The 15,597-nt window shown below is 43.3% G+C and overlaps 2 protein-coding genes across 5 annotated transcripts in view; one reads left to right on the forward strand and one right to left on the reverse strand.

Moving 5' to 3' along the window:
- The window catches only part of FRMD6 (FERM domain containing 6), a 1,098,768-nt gene that overhangs the window by 95,384 nt on the left and 987,787 nt on the right, over positions 1 to 15,597 (reverse strand). The window lies entirely within an intron of this gene.
- VPS16 (VPS16 core subunit of CORVET and HOPS complexes) lies at positions 9,176 to 13,318 on the forward strand. The gene has a single exon (XM_085626958.1). It carries the CDS (start codon positions 9,247 to 9,249, stop codon positions 11,749 to 11,751), a length of 2,505 nt encoding a protein of 834 aa, XP_085483084.1. The 5' UTR covers positions 9,176 to 9,246; the 3' UTR covers positions 11,752 to 13,318.

Below are 15,597 nucleotides of genomic sequence, written 5' to 3' on the forward strand. Positions count from 1 at the left end.
ATTAGGCACATTCTATTTCCTTGCAGGAATGCTCACTTCAGTTCGGCAAAAAATGTATTCGGGTATTAGACTTCTCTTTATGCACTGGTAAAAAATGATTCTAACATAATATATACAAAATCATTTCCTAACTGCATCTGGCTGCCCACACTGGACAAAGAACACATTAGGCCAACTTACAGATAAAAAAAAGGATGTTATACTATCCATGCGGCTACTAACAACTGATGCAAATCACAGAATGCATTGGCTACAAAGGGGCATTAAACTGATATCTGGCGAAGCCTAGAGTAGGTCAAGATGGCCTTTACCAATCTCAATAATGGTAACAAGCAGGACTTTACGCTCTGCACAACAGTCTATATATATTATATGTCATGGTATTTTTTATGCACATTTGTTTTTTTTAGACAGTACATAACCAAAATTAGGATGCAGAGGGTACATTTGTGCCGTTAGGTAAAAACACAATGAAGAGGCATCCTGACTAATAGCCTATCACACTCTGCACACATAGTTTAGTACACCATATACATATAATTCCATAGGACGTTATTTAGAGCACGTGTAAATAATACGTCATATTCAGTTATTAAATACAACAGTGTAAAGATCAAATTTTGTTTTATTACCAGAGTATAACAAACTTGTCATGGGAAAAACAATGTTTACTGCCTTTATGACTGCATGCTAGAAAGATTTACAAAGGCAAACAACCTTTCTATTTATCACCATTGTTGGATTGCGGAGGGAACATGACTCGCGAGAGCAAAGGCCCTCTCCTCAAACAAGTAACAAACAGTTTATCATCCTCTGCACAATCGCATGTATATATAGTTTATGTCATGGCATTTTTTCAGGTGTATTTGTTTTAACAAAAGATTTTCGAACAACATCAGAATCCATGGGGTTAAATTTATGCGATAGGATAAAAGCACATTGATTGGGCCTGAGGCTAAAATGAGAGTCGTTTTCATGATTAAATTGATTGTAAAATCCAATTTTTGAAGCAGTAAACCATGATTTTCTCAAGTGAATTTCACACTACTGTAGCAATAAGCTGGGCTTGAATTTGCACTGTAACAATAATTACTTGAATATGCATTTATTAGTACAGTTGCTCTAAATAACGAGTTACTGGGCCACATTTATTAATCTAAATACATACATACTGAAGGTATTTCAAAATAAAAATGAAAAAAACACAGACATTTTTAAGTTATGGTTAGCTCATTTATCCATAGTTCGCAAAAAAAGCCATGCAAACCATAACACGCACACCAAACGCAATGAACTTGACCTTACTTTTAACTAACAGATGCAATTATAAATGTCATAAACAATCTTATAGATGAGACTAAGTATCACATCAGCTTAAACACTATGAAAGAGATGACCAGGGATGTAGTATTATTTTGTGATTTAAACATGTGTAATTATTTAAATATTCTGTGCGTTTAAGTATTTTTAATTGAGGCTGCTTCATTTTTATTTTTCAGGATTTTTATTTTTCACGACACAGCAATCGGGTTCCAGAATCCTGCAGTGGCAGTCACAACATTTTCTTCAAGTTGCAGCCAGCCAATTAGAGATCTCTGGGTCGAAAGAACCAAAATGGCCAAGGGATAAAAAATCTCCCTCGTCCAATCAGATTTGCTTTCCTTTTTAAATGTTTCTGTGGAAGATCTACAAACCTGGGTTTTTGGACCACTGACGACAAACGATCCAGGTTGTCAAGCCCACCATGAAACATCTTTAAATGCCAATCTCTCAAAAACTACTGAATGGATTTACCCCAAATCAAGCCAAGGCACCTACTTGAGTAAACTTCAAATTTCATGCTAAGTTTATTTTCATTCAGTTCAGTGTTTTCTTTCCCTACAGGAAAAGATTCATATGCGAATAATAATGGGAAAAATCACTTTTTTGACCCAGCCCCTTTCCCCTCGCTTCACAGGTCTTCACAAAACTTGCCTTCCTGAAGCAACTGAGATAAAAAAAAAAAAAATGTGGTGTACATTCGTAAAACAACACGAAAATTATTAAGAAGACAATAAATGACATTTCAATGGAAAGGTTGATCAAACAATTATTCCAGTTGGTTTTCATGCTGACTCTATAATAAATATATGTATACAACAAATATTCGCACAATTACTACTACAGTGCGAAGGCCAAAATACATGTTCTTATCTCAGGAGCACATAAACTGACTTGAGAAAACACTGCTTAATACATCATGAATTCTATTTTTGAGTTACTTTACAGAAGACAACAACTGGGGCTATACTCAAAAGTCCTACTTATGATCTGATCTCACTGCAAGGCCGCCCTTGTGTTCTGATTATAGTTAATCACCTTTGCTTATATCCACTGCAATTGAAAAAATAATGGTACAAAGCCATACATGCAAATCGGTGTAGTTTCAAATTGAAGAGCTGCAAGTAGGTTTTTGTAATACTGAGAAAAAAGTTAGTTTTACCCAAACTGCCTGTTTGGAATGGGCAGCAGCAATACTGAGCTGATTCCAAATTACCATTTTAGAATATTAAGCACATTTATTCCATTGGCATTGAAATATCTGTTTATAACACTTGGTAAAAGTGAGCACTGTGTGCCATTTATACTGTTACCCCAGAGTGCTGGGGGCACAGAATTTGCAATGCCATCGCCTTACTAGGTGGCAGTCCTTCAACAAAAATAAAAGTGCTTTTAATTCATACCTGACACAAACAGGAAAAGCTTCCAGAAGCTATGTGCGGGATTCACTGCGTTGCTGCAGCTTCATTATACAATAAAAAGGTTATTTGCATTTTTATATAGGTTATTCAGCCATTCATGAATTTACTATTTACACTTTACCCAGAAGAGGGAAGAATATTCTTCTACAATGCTCGCTGGGTGTGTGCTCTGTCCATTCAGGCAGGTGGTGATTGAGTTGAACTGTATTTGCTTTAATTAAGTTCAATAGGCTACTTCAGCTGTAAAATACGAGAAGACTGGTGCCAGTGATGTATATTACAGCTTTCCAGGTCGGTATTTCTTTATATTTTAAACATGATCCAGCCTAAATCCAAATGCCTGCTTGTTGGATTGGGATATTGGGTCTAAAGAACAGATTAAATCTGCTCCTGGAAGACTGGCTTCAAATTGTACATGCATACTCATCATTTAACAGCAAGCAACTCATTCTACGGAGATAGTCACAGATGGGGAATTCATGCTAGACTTCCAGCCATGCAGAGCAGAATGCATCGTATTACACTTATGCACACTGACCATGTCATTGCGTTACAGCAGGGGTCTCCAACCGGTTGATCGCAAGCTACCAGTAGCTCACCGAGACCACCTGAGTAGCTTGCGACTGTAGCGTCTCAATTTAGTAGTCTATAAACATCCTTCAAATATTTAGGCTTTTTGTTTATATACTAAGGCCCTGATTACAAGATGGGTGATTAACTCCATCCTGTGCGTAAACCTCTGTTTACGCATGAGACAGATTTACAAGTTTGGTTTTATTTAGCGCATCCATTAATTATCAGAAGCTTTAAATAACCCAACCTTCGTTACATTTTTGCAGGTCAAACCTCTCGAATTTTAACAGGGAAAATCATACGGTATTTACTGTATCATGCGGATTTTGGTGTATTAAATACAAAAATCTGCATGTTATTCCCCATAAACTCATAATAGGTGGTAATTATTCCACCCAATAAATAATGAATAACAGGGTATTGTTATTAACCAGGTGCGATAAATAGTACCTTTATTTGTAATCAGGCCCATTTTCATCATCTTGACATCGTTTTGCTCATAGTGGCGAGCCCTAGTCACCAAGAGAATTCTCTTCAGGACTCTTTTAGAGTGCACTTTGAGGGGAGTTGAATTTCCTGGCTTCCTGTGCCAGACCTGTTCTATACCTGGCTCCTGGTGCTTTTCTCCTGCTGATGGGGGCACCTTGCGCAGCCTCTCGGCAGCCAGCCAACAAAGTACCCTCTCTGCCGCACTGCCCTGGCTCCAGAGCCTCCTGCCTACTTGAAGAGCACCACTGGGTCAGCACTGCAGTCAAGGACCTGATACATATATCACAGCCACCTCTAATAAAACGAATAAATGGCTAACCACCTTTCCAATCCTAGTGTATGTATGATGTGCTGTTCCAAAACGGTTTTTTTTTACTTTGAATTTTGGAACTTCCAGTCTTTTTCATTCCATTATAAAACAGGACTTTAAGTCCCAGAATTCAAATAAAAATCTTGGACTGGAGCACCATATTATGCATTGACCTGGGAAACTTGACTGCTGTGCCTTTCTATGTAACAGGTTTTGTCAGAAACTTTTTATGAATTCCAGCTTCCTCTGGGTCCATGTTCCACTAGCTACGCCAGTCAATGTTTTTTTTCCTTTGCATTCTGGGGCTTCAAAGTTTATTTATCGCATTATGAAATCAGTACTACAAGTTCCAGAATGCAAAGAAAAAAACTGACTTGGACCAGTTACCCACGGATGGACCTAGGAAACTTGTAATTCATGCCAAAAGACAGAGTTGCAACATTAGTTGAAGAGCTTCTTGCGCCGGCCCTATTTGCGTTCACAAGCGCGTTCTTAAACGACTGCCACACTTGGGTGTATTGAACTCCATAATGCTGTTCTAGATAATTCGACCTATCGCAAGAATATGATGGGCGATGAAATAAAGCCATCAGAAGAGACTGCAAAGCCCAAAATCACTTCATTCTCCCTACAACGGTCTCTGTCAGTTTCTCAAGCCCTGCCAAGTGTCACACATCAGGCGTTAGACTAACGCATTTCAGTGTGGTAGTCCGCATCACCGTGCTGAAAAGCGATGTCATGCATTTAAAGCGCCTCCTCAACTGTCAAGCGGAGCACTTTAATTAGCATTTAGCACCACTGTGTTACCGAATTAGCAAGCTAGTGGTAGCGTGCAATCTGCTGCTTGGGACTGAGGGTCTGACTCCGCTGAGCGAGGTTTGTCTACAATGTTACACCACGGCATTCAGCACGGACCTCATGAGAGTCAGTCTGATTTTGCGTGTTTACTTCTGCCCCAACGAGCTATAGTCACGTGACCTGCGGCGCACGAGTAGTGCACAGTTTAAAGTTTCAAACAGCGCACGCAGCGGCTCCTGCTGGCGCCGTGCTGTTACATTATGGGTTCCTATCTTGGTAGAAACCGGAAATAAAGCTGTCCCACAAGCAGTTCCTCATTGAACCCCATTGCGCCGTTAGCCTCCCTTCCTGCCCAGTCAGCCTGGACAGCTGTCTGGGGTGCACCTAAGGCTGCTGCCCGGTTCCGCAGTCACAACGTCTGGGACTGGAGGCCTACTCCATGTGTATCCCGGAGTAGCAGTCTATTGTACCTGCTGTCCATCATGGCAGCCAACGCCCTACTCGCTCGATGGTGGGGGGCCGGTGCTGAGCCCAGCCGTTGCCAGGGGTTAGCTATGGCCAAGAATCTAAAACTAGAAACCCCAATGCGGCAGAGAAGCAGTCCTAGGAGGCGCATGGAGGGACTGGGTTCTGCGCTGCACCGTGACAGGTAGTACAGAGTAATGGACAAAGTTGGGCCCGAGGAGGGGTCGAGACAGGGCAGAGGTAGTGTAAGAGAGCAAGGACTGCTGATTAGACGCTCCACTGCCTAACCTAAACCATTTCCGGTAGCTATGGACAGGTTGAAGTCCGCTTTCCACTCAGGTAAGCAATAAATCTGACTGCTTTAAGATTTGCGATTCTCTAACTTTGTGAAGTGTTTGGTTGTGTCTCTAGTAAACAATGTCTTTTTGTTACTTTTTGTAGCATAATTAACTGGTGACTTTGGGTAAACGTTAGCCTCTGGAGGGCTTTGTGATGATTAAAAAACGTGTTACTGGGCCTGTGCAATAAATTGTTATGCAGTTGATTTTGGCATCATGTCGTCACTTTTCACAATCCCCACAAGATCACATTAATCTTTTAAGCCCTTTATCCCGTTTTCAGTCTCTCTAAGTTTCTCAAAGTTTCAGTTTCTATCTTTCTGCATTCTGTTTGTAATTAATTGGCAGTGCCAATTTACTCATTCCTATATGCCCCATTAATGTCTCCCTACGTTTTGGTGTAAGTGCCTAGTACCTTTCTACCCTGTGTCTGTATTAAGTTGTAGTGGAAGTCTACCCATGTCTTTATACCCCTGTGTCTAGCTCTATAAATCCCAGTGTCTGTAAATACGCGTCTGCTACTGTGCCTGTATCCCTGTGTCACTCAATCCATGTCTTTCCACCTCCTTGTCTCTCTCAGTTGGAGTGTGCACAGTAGCGCTGCCAACAGGCCTTTCACTGCCTTCAGAAGCTTCCATTCAAACTTCACTGATGTCCACCTCACACAGTGTAGTAAATGCCTGCCAGACATTTCACATCCTCCAACAAAGGGAACAGGGGTGCACCAAGGAGCTAGTATAGTGTCTCATTATGCAAATAGTTGTAATTTGTGATATTTATATGTCTCCCTCATCTCCATTGCTTCATTTTGCTCACGTAAAGTGCCACTCATTCTCGTTCAAATGTCACTCTTACAGTCCTGCCAAGTATCTCGCATCAGACGTGACTCTAACGCATTTCAGTATGGTGTTCCGCATCACCGCACTGAAATGCATTGTCTCGCATTTTAATCCCACTGACTCTCAACTGTACCAGCGCTGAATTACTGGCCAGGCCAGGCTGCAAGCGTGCGCGCCTGTGGCCTGCGCCGGCTCTGCTGCTCCCTGCAGACTTGCTGCCCAGGCGCTGCCCCCAGCACAGGCTCAGTAACAGTTAATTCTGTGCACTGTTGCTACAATGTAACTTAATGGCCCTCTGCATTGAAATTCCCACCCGTGCCGCCGCGCGGCTGAGTCACTCACTGACTACAGCCTGAGCCAGGCCTGATGTCACCCGGCCGAGGTAGTGCCCAATACCGAGAGACACCCGGGCAGGGTCTCTGCCTTCAGTGGTTGTGATAACTGGCTGTGGAGCAGCGGGGGATGTGACCTCACGTCCTCCTCGTCCTGGAAGGAAGTGAGGTCGGATTCAGGAAGCGCTGGGACTGTCTGGAGGCGTGCAACGGCAGTCACACAGTCCTGTCGTCCCGCCACATACAGTTAGTGAGTGTGAACAAAACAAGTACTACCGTCGGCAGCACGATCATCCCCAATGCCGCTTGAGACTGACTTTATTCTAAGCCTGGCTCGGCTGCAGAATCACAGTTGGCACAGCTGTCCGGGCACTGCCCATCTGTTAAATGAACACAAAGTGACAGAGAAACAGTAAGTTCTTCTAGCCAGGCAACCTGCCACTTTAGTACTGTGTTGTCACACTTACACACTACTGTGTACTTCGTGACGCGTAACTGAAATGCTACAGGCTGTAATGACTGTAAAAACTGTACCGGCCACCAAGTTCCAGAGGTTCCATTTGCCCCTGGGCAAGACATTTTGGATCGGATGCTCCCATCACTTATTTTTTCAGGCAGGCTCCAGGCTCTGCCCAACTGCAGCAATCCCTGTTTCCAAGCTCCATTGGCATGATACTTTGCCTTCTGAGTGTTTCTACTTTTAAAGGCCGTCTTTTACTGCTGCTCCGTCGTACCTCAAAGTATATTTTTGTTCAATAGGTATTAGAAACCTGACCTACTTAGTTCAGTGTCTTTTATTCAATTTTTTTCTTTGCAGGCTGCTAACCCCAGGGTGAAGGGTGCCGTCCATAGGAAACGCACAACAGGTGTTAGATTCAGTGGGAAAGATGCAAGAGGGAGACTTCAGTGTAGTTGAAAAAGTGCAGCATAGCTCATACAGCTCGTATTTTCACCAGCGGTTCATAAGAAAGAATATGAAGCTATCCCGAGTGCAATGGGGATAGAACCAGCGACGTGGCTAAAAACTAAATATGTTTTAACTATTCTGCTTGCGTTTTACCTGCAGGTAACTGCATATAAAATAAAATGTACGCACATTTAATGAAGAACATAAATGCACGTTAAACTAGCAGGTGGGAAATGCACTGTTAGGTCGTGGAAGCTCAGCTGGTTAACGTGATCACTGAAGGTGTCTGTTTGTAACATCGACACAGAATTTAACCCTTGTTGATGCATTGGCGATTAGGAAATTGTATTTGAATTGCTGTGAAGTCCTAGCCGCTGGCAGCACTATGAATATGCATGTCATTATTTTCAAATAGTATAACACAGAGTGCAAGATAGGCTATGATAACAGTGTGCCCAAATAACCAGGGACTATTTATGGTTTGGCAAGGGTATAACACCCTCTTTACCGACGGAGTAGAAGGGGGCCCCTGGCTCCCAGCCCTGAAAGTGGCGTTGTAGCAAATGTATGCATTTGGGATGGTGTCTGCTGTGTTAAATGTTCAGCATGTTCTCTAGTCAGTCCTCGAACAGATATGAAAAACAAAGTTAGTTTGTCATTCAGTTTGGCCGGTCTCAGTGAGGCCTGATTTATGGTATAATCCCGTAGTTGCACTTGCTATGCTATGAACTTTGTTTTTTAGGCTAGCAAGCTGTCATGAATGATCAAATCAGTTAGATCTTCTGAGCAGCTGCAGTGCCTGCCTGCCTTCTGTTTCTGAGAACTGCAGTCACGCAGTCTGTCTGTGGTTAGTGCCCTTCCATTTCTGGTACTTTGCAGTAGTTTTAAGATCTTTTTAGAGGTTCCAGTTACTCAAATGGGTGTAATTTCTGATTTTCATACGTTTCCCTCATCGTTATCGCATGATTTTGCTCCCGATAAAGTGTCACTCATAGATGTTGAAATCTCACTCATAATTACAATGAAATTATGAAAATGTCACACAAAGCAATCTGAAACCTTGGCAGCTATGCTCTTAACATTGAAATTATGAAAACGTCACACATGGCAATCCGAAACCTTGGCAGCTAAGTTTCTCACTCACAGGCTGCCTGGCCTTTTCTTCTCGCCTGCTGGTATCTGTAACATCGGGGCTACTGTAATGCCTGGACTTAGTTTGGAGTCACAAGGATGTCTTAGGTCGATCTCGTCGAGCATTAAACAATTTTACTTTAACTACTTCTAATATGGCCGCCGCTCAGAAGAGAATTCTGCGCGCGCGGTCTAGTGTTGCAGTCGACGCCGCGACGCAGCCTGGCTCAGGCAATCACGTGAGCTCCGCCTCGCGCTGTGTTGTGTCTGACAGCCTGAGCCTCGGCGGCTGACACAGAGACGGTTCTGTTTTCGCCGCCGCCATGGCCTGCTACACGGCCAACTGGAACCCACTGGGCAGCGCCTACTACCGTAAGCTGGAGCTCTACAGCATGGGCTGGGGTCTGCGGGACTCCGACCTGCGCGAGAGCCTGGTGGCCGCCGCCCCCTACGGCGGGCCCATCGCGCTGCTGAGGCCGGAGAAAGCGGCGGGCGGTCGCCCAACGCTGGAGATCTACTCCGCCTCGGGACAGCGGCTAGGCGGCGAGCCCTGGAAGAGCGGGCGGGTGGTGCAGCTGGGCTGGACGGCGAGCGAGGAGCTGCTGTGCGTGCAGGAGGATGGCACGGTGCTGGTGCACGGTCTTAGCGGCAGCTACCGGCGCCACTTTAGCATGGGCAGCGAGGTGAAGCAGAACCAGCTGCTGCAGGCTCGCCTCTTCCACAGCGAGCGCGGCACGGGCCTGGCCATCCTGACCGGCGCCTGCCGCTTCACGCTCACCACCAGCGTGGACGAGCTCCGGCTGCGCCGCATGCCCGACACCCCGCTGCGGGCCGCGCCCGCCTGCTGGGAGGTCATCTACCGCAACAGGCAGCTGGTCCTGCTCTTCGCCGCCGGGCCCGACCTTTACCTGCTGGACAGCACCTCGTGCACCGCTGTTACCCCGCCCGGCCTCGGCCCACAGGCTGGCAGCGTCGTGGCCATGTCCGTCTCCTTCACACACAAGTACCTGGCGCTCTTCACCGACACAGGCCGGGTCTGGATGGGCGTCTCCTCTATGAAGGAGAAGCTGTGTGAACGCAGCGCTGGGCAGCGCGCCCCGCCGTCTCACATGGCCTGGTGCCTGAAGCCGCGCAGCCAGCATCATGCCCTGGTGCTCCTATGGGACCGCAGCCTGGTGGTGCTGGACACTACCGACGACAGCGTCTCCTTCGTGCTGGACGAGGACTCCCACCTGGTACCTGAGCTGGACGGAGTCCGCATTATCTCCGCTTCAATCCATGAGTTTCTCCATGAGATCCCCAAGGCCAGCGAGGAGATCTTCAAGATCGCATCCATGGCCCCGGGGGCGCTGCTGCTGGAGGCCCAGAAGGAGTACGAAAAGGAGTGCCAGAAAGCCGACGAATATCTGCGGGAGATCAAAGAGCAAGAGTTGCTGGCGGAGGCAGTTGAACAGTGCATCGAAGCGGCAGGCTACGAGTATGAGCCAGACGCACAAAAGTCTCTGCTTCGAGCTGCCTCCTTCGGGAAGTGCTTCATTGATAAATTCCCCCCTCATGGGTTTGTTAAGATGTGCCACGATCTGCGCATCTTGAATGCTGTTCGCGACTATCAGATTGGAATCCCGCTGAGCTATCTGCAGTACAAGCAGCTCACGGTTGAAATCCTCTTGGACAGATTGGTGTTACGGAGACTGTACCCACTAGCACTAAAGATCTGTGAGTATTTGAGGCTATCAGAGTTCCAAGGGGTCAGTCGGATCTTGGCTCACTGGGCTTGCTATAAAGTTCAGCAGAAGGAGAAATCCGACGAAGAGGTTGCCCAGGCCATCAACCAGAAACTGGGAGACACCCCTGGCATCTCCTACTCTGAGATTGCTTCCAAGGCATTTGATTGTGGAAGGTCTGAACTGGCTATTAAACTTTTAGAATATGAGCCAAGGTCGGGCGAACAGGTGCCTTTACTATTAAAGATGAAGAGGAGTAAACTAGCTCTGAATAAAGCTATTGAGAGCGGGGATACCGACCTTGTGTACACAGTTGTATCATATTTAAAAAATGAATTAAACCGAGGAGAGTTCTTTATGACCCTGCAGAATCAGCCAGTGGCTTTGAGTCTCTATCGGCAGCTTTGTAAACATCAGGAAGTAGAGACACTTAAAGACCTGTACAACCAAGATGATGATCACCAAGAACTTGGCAACTTTCACATACGATCAAGTTACTCAACAGAAAAGGGAATTGAGGAACGTGTTCGGGCCCTGCAAAATGCAGTAGATGAATTCAACAAGGCCAAGAATGACTTCGCTGCTAAAGCTACAGAAGATCAGATAAAACTTTTGAGAATCCAGCGCCGTTTACAGGAAGAGTTGGACAAAAGCTACCTTGATTTTTCCCTACACGAAACAGTCACCCAACTCATATTGGATGGAATGCACAAGAAGGCAGAACAGCTGTACAAGGATTTCAAAATCCCTGACAAAATGTTTTGGTGGCTGAAGATTTCTGCCCTGGCAGATCGAGAGGACTGGGAGGAGATGGAAAAATTTGCCAAAAGCAAAAAGTCTCCTATTGGATATCTCCCATTTGTCGAAGTATGTGTCAAACACCACAACAGGTTTGAGGGCAAGAAATACATTTCTCGTGTGAACCCTGAGCAGAGAGTGAAAGCCTTCCTTCTAGTTGGGGACCTGGACCAGGCAGCTGAATCTGCAATCGAACACAAGAATGAAACTGAAATGAACCTAGTCCTGTCCAAATGCACCCCAAGTACAGACCATAATATTTTGGACAAAATTAACCGTGCAAAGACACAAATTCTTAAGAAATAAGCCTGCTCAAATTCTTTGTTCTAAGTGTCCTTTCCATTTTTCATCTCTAATAAGTAGCTCTAAGAGTCACGAGCCATACATTACATATGCAGGCTTGTCCTAGTTTCCAGTGACTATAAGCCCAAACCTGTTTGACTGGTTACTTGTAAAAAAAAAAAAAAAATGCAAATGTTTACACCTGAGTGGGGGGGAAAAACCACTTGTGAATCAAACCAAAAAGTGGACATTATGCCAGACTCGAAATGAATTCGCGTTTACTAAGGCAATGACTAAAGGAGAAGCATTGTTATTTCTACAAGGGGAAATAAACCAATGTGATAAACCAAAGCCATGGGTATTATTCGTGATTCAGTAATAACCATTCAGCATGTGGCTACCATTCATGAGGATTAACCTAAAATGGTCAAGTAGTTCCCCTCTGACAGAAAATCAGGGTCTCGATGTTTGTCCAAATCCATCTTATGTTTTTGTATGAGAGGCTTGGCCTGTTTAATTCTCTTGGTAGGGTAAGAGTGCGTTCTTCCAATAAGAGATGAAAAGGTATGGGATTGGCATGTCTGTAAAGGGATTTGGGATCTGTTTAACCATTAGGCCTCTCATTTTGACCAGGTGGGATTTATTAAGAGTTGAAACCATTAACACACTTCAGTTTCCCAAGGTGTTTTATATCTTCATTTCGAATTGTACAGGCTAGAATGGAGAATAACACACACTTCTCTTTCTAATAGGGTTTCACCAGTGCAAAATGATTCAGACAGTTCCTGGAGGGTTGTGTGTGGATAACAGCAGTTAATGGTGCTTTGGTATATTAAAACTACAAATCAGTGTTATGCTCTTCCCACCCCCTCTACACAAAAAACACTTAATCATAATAAAAGGTATACAATATCTCTACTTGTTGAATGTGCAATTTATTCCAACCACTGTATGTGCATTAATTATCGGAATACAACACATTCTGATCAAAGTACTTTAATGAATAGTGCGGCAAACTTTCAAGCTTTTCCTGCACATACTATATGCACAGCAAGATATGTATGTTAACCCACATATTTGAAATAATCTTATGGCTTTTAACAGTAAAAATGTTTCATTGTTTATGCTGATTAAGCTTATATGGTCATTACGTCAAGAATGTAAATTTAAATACGGAAGATGCCTTTCCCATAAACATATTTTTTCAAGTATCCACATAAGCGTAAAGTGGCACCTTGAATGGAGTATCACTGGAGGTCCAATAAGTTGTCCACACCTTCACCATCTTTGTGAAATAATAGACTGGACTGTTAATGATAGTGAGGTTATATAAACCTTGGTACACTTGCATATGCTTCTGTATTAACACGTATTTCAGTGTATAAACTACTATAATTTTTCATACTTGTACCATTTTCTATTTACTAGAAACAAATTTCCTTTTCTTGTAAATTGAAGCACATATGCAGCACGTATTATGGTGAAGCATATATTTTGTATCTCTTAGGCCAACACGTTTTTATTTGCTCTGTACTGCTTTCCAAAGGCAGATATTTAAGCAGTAAGAATAAACAATCACTAGCAAAGCAAATCGGTCTTGTCTTTATTATGTGTCTCCTAAGCTATTGGCTTTGCGAGTGCTTGTCTGTAAAGCATTATTAAAGTAAAGGGGAAAAAAGCAAAAATACTTCAGTAAAACAAACGCAACTTAAGTTATCTCTAAAATGGATGATAAATGCCATATTTTCAATCTTCTTAAACAGCTGGGAGTAGACTTCTCACTATGTATACTTTCTGCCTGCAATACTGGAGATTGGTGGGTGAGGAGCAACTCAGTATAGGAGGTGGAGATGTGAGCGAGAAGCAGTACATGAGTGAGGCAGCATGAAAAGACCTGCTCTCCAGCTGAATGTTAAAAAAAAAAGGGAGTTCCTGATGAGAGCCCTGGAGGTTACACGTCACCCCCAACAAAAGAACAGTAAGGTAGTATGATGCAGGTGAAGCACAATACAAGGAAAAGCAAGAACAGCTTCATATAAGAACCAAATGAGGCTGACAAAGCCAGGAAACGTTAAGCAATGGGTTGACCCAAAGCCCACTCTAGGTATTTTGCACAGTAGGTCTTCAACAGAGGGTTGATACCTACAAATTTCTAATACTGTCCAATCTTAAAATCTCGCAGCAAGCCGAATCTAAATTCATTAGATCAACATATCATTTAGGAATGCAGGCAGCCTAAAGAATGTCTCCTGCTGCCTACAAACTACTGACACAAACGCATTGAGTCATGTTTCAAATTTGTGCGAATAGCAATACATTCTGAAATACGCTGTAAACAGAGGCAGGTACTCCTAAAAAAAAAAAAGTGAAAACTATGCAGAGGCTAAATCAAAGTCTCTTAAATATGTGTTGAGAAAAGTCATTTGCAGACTGGAAAGCACAATCAAAATGTTACTCCAACAGCTGTTGTCCTTTTTAAAATATTAAAAATGTGTTATAGTTTTTTCAATCTTAAAGTTGCCCCGAATCTCCCACGCCAGACTCCTTGTCTATTAGCAGTGATGAAAACTGATGATTTGGAACTAAATCTGGGAAATAAGCAAGTTGAGGGGGAGGAAAAAAAACTGCAGGTTAAATATCTATTATCCTCACCTGCCATTTACTAAAATACGTCTACCTGGCTAGCAGAGCAGAAAATTATATTTGTCGTATTCAGACCTACAGCAGCCGTAGTGAAATGCATAAAAATATATCCAGAACACTGCACAATGTACTTTTTATTCTCCATTTTTTTCACTGAAGTCCCCGAATTGTGTTGCATTCCCCCCATTTTCCACTATTTCCTTCTACTTTAGATTTGCATTAATTGAAATGTATTTTACGAGTCCCTTCCTCCTTAACCTTAAAACCTCTTAGTTAGGACAGCATCTGTCATATGGACTTCGGTTTTCGCTTCCTAAGAAAATAACTGATGATCTCAATGACCTAGATTTCGGCATTTCATTTCAAATATCTTTTCTCTATGTTGATATGTTACAGCCAGTCCATGCAGCAAAAGTCAATATCCAATTGCTGGTTTGTTTCTTGTTATGTACATGTTGGTGTTTGGCTTCATAAATTCCATTTTCTTGTGAAGTTAAAATGCTTCATTTTTAATTATAGAGTTAACATCTTTGTGATATTGCCTCACACCTGCAGCAGTGACTACACTACCCCATTGAGGGATTTTACAGAATGTTTGCATCAACGTTTAGGACCGTGTTTATAATTGCCTCACATTTACTGACGTTTCTCCCAAAATTAAAGCTTTTTTTTTGTTTGAGTTAGATTTACTATTTAACTCTTTCAAGAGTGGTCCACTAGATTTTCTTCCAGATTCATCCTTTATACTTCACCGGCAATGGGGAATTTTCACTACGTCACGTCACACATAAAGGCAATATTCGCTTGTACCATCACGGCTGGAGTGGCTTCTGGCCTATTTTGGAGACTCTATTTAATTTCCAGATGTTTGAATTTTTCTGGTCCCATATCTACTCTCCTCAAGAGAGCACACCTCATTTTAGCTTCTATACCAGTAGTCTTCAAACGTTGATGCCCCCGAACCCTCATGTAAAAAAAAAAAAAGTGCCCCCTTCCCCCAACAATAACAAACACATTTTTCACAATATATAAAACTGGCAGCTCTAAACATAATTTAACAATTCAGTCCCAAGATGCAATCAAATACTGGAGTTTCAACATGCCTGGGCAGTCTGGTGTCCCTAAAGTGTAGAATTATCAGAAGGGTGTGGGGGGCGGTGTAGGGGGGCTGAGGTTTATTTGGAGTCCCTCCGAGTTTGGCACATACTCTCAAGGCAGGACATGAGT

Source organism: Triturus cristatus, chromosome 9 (genome assembly GCF_964204655.1).
Source record: "Triturus cristatus chromosome 9, aTriCri1.1, whole genome shotgun sequence".
Classification (NCBI taxonomy): domain Eukaryota; kingdom Metazoa; phylum Chordata; class Amphibia; order Caudata; family Salamandridae; genus Triturus; species Triturus cristatus.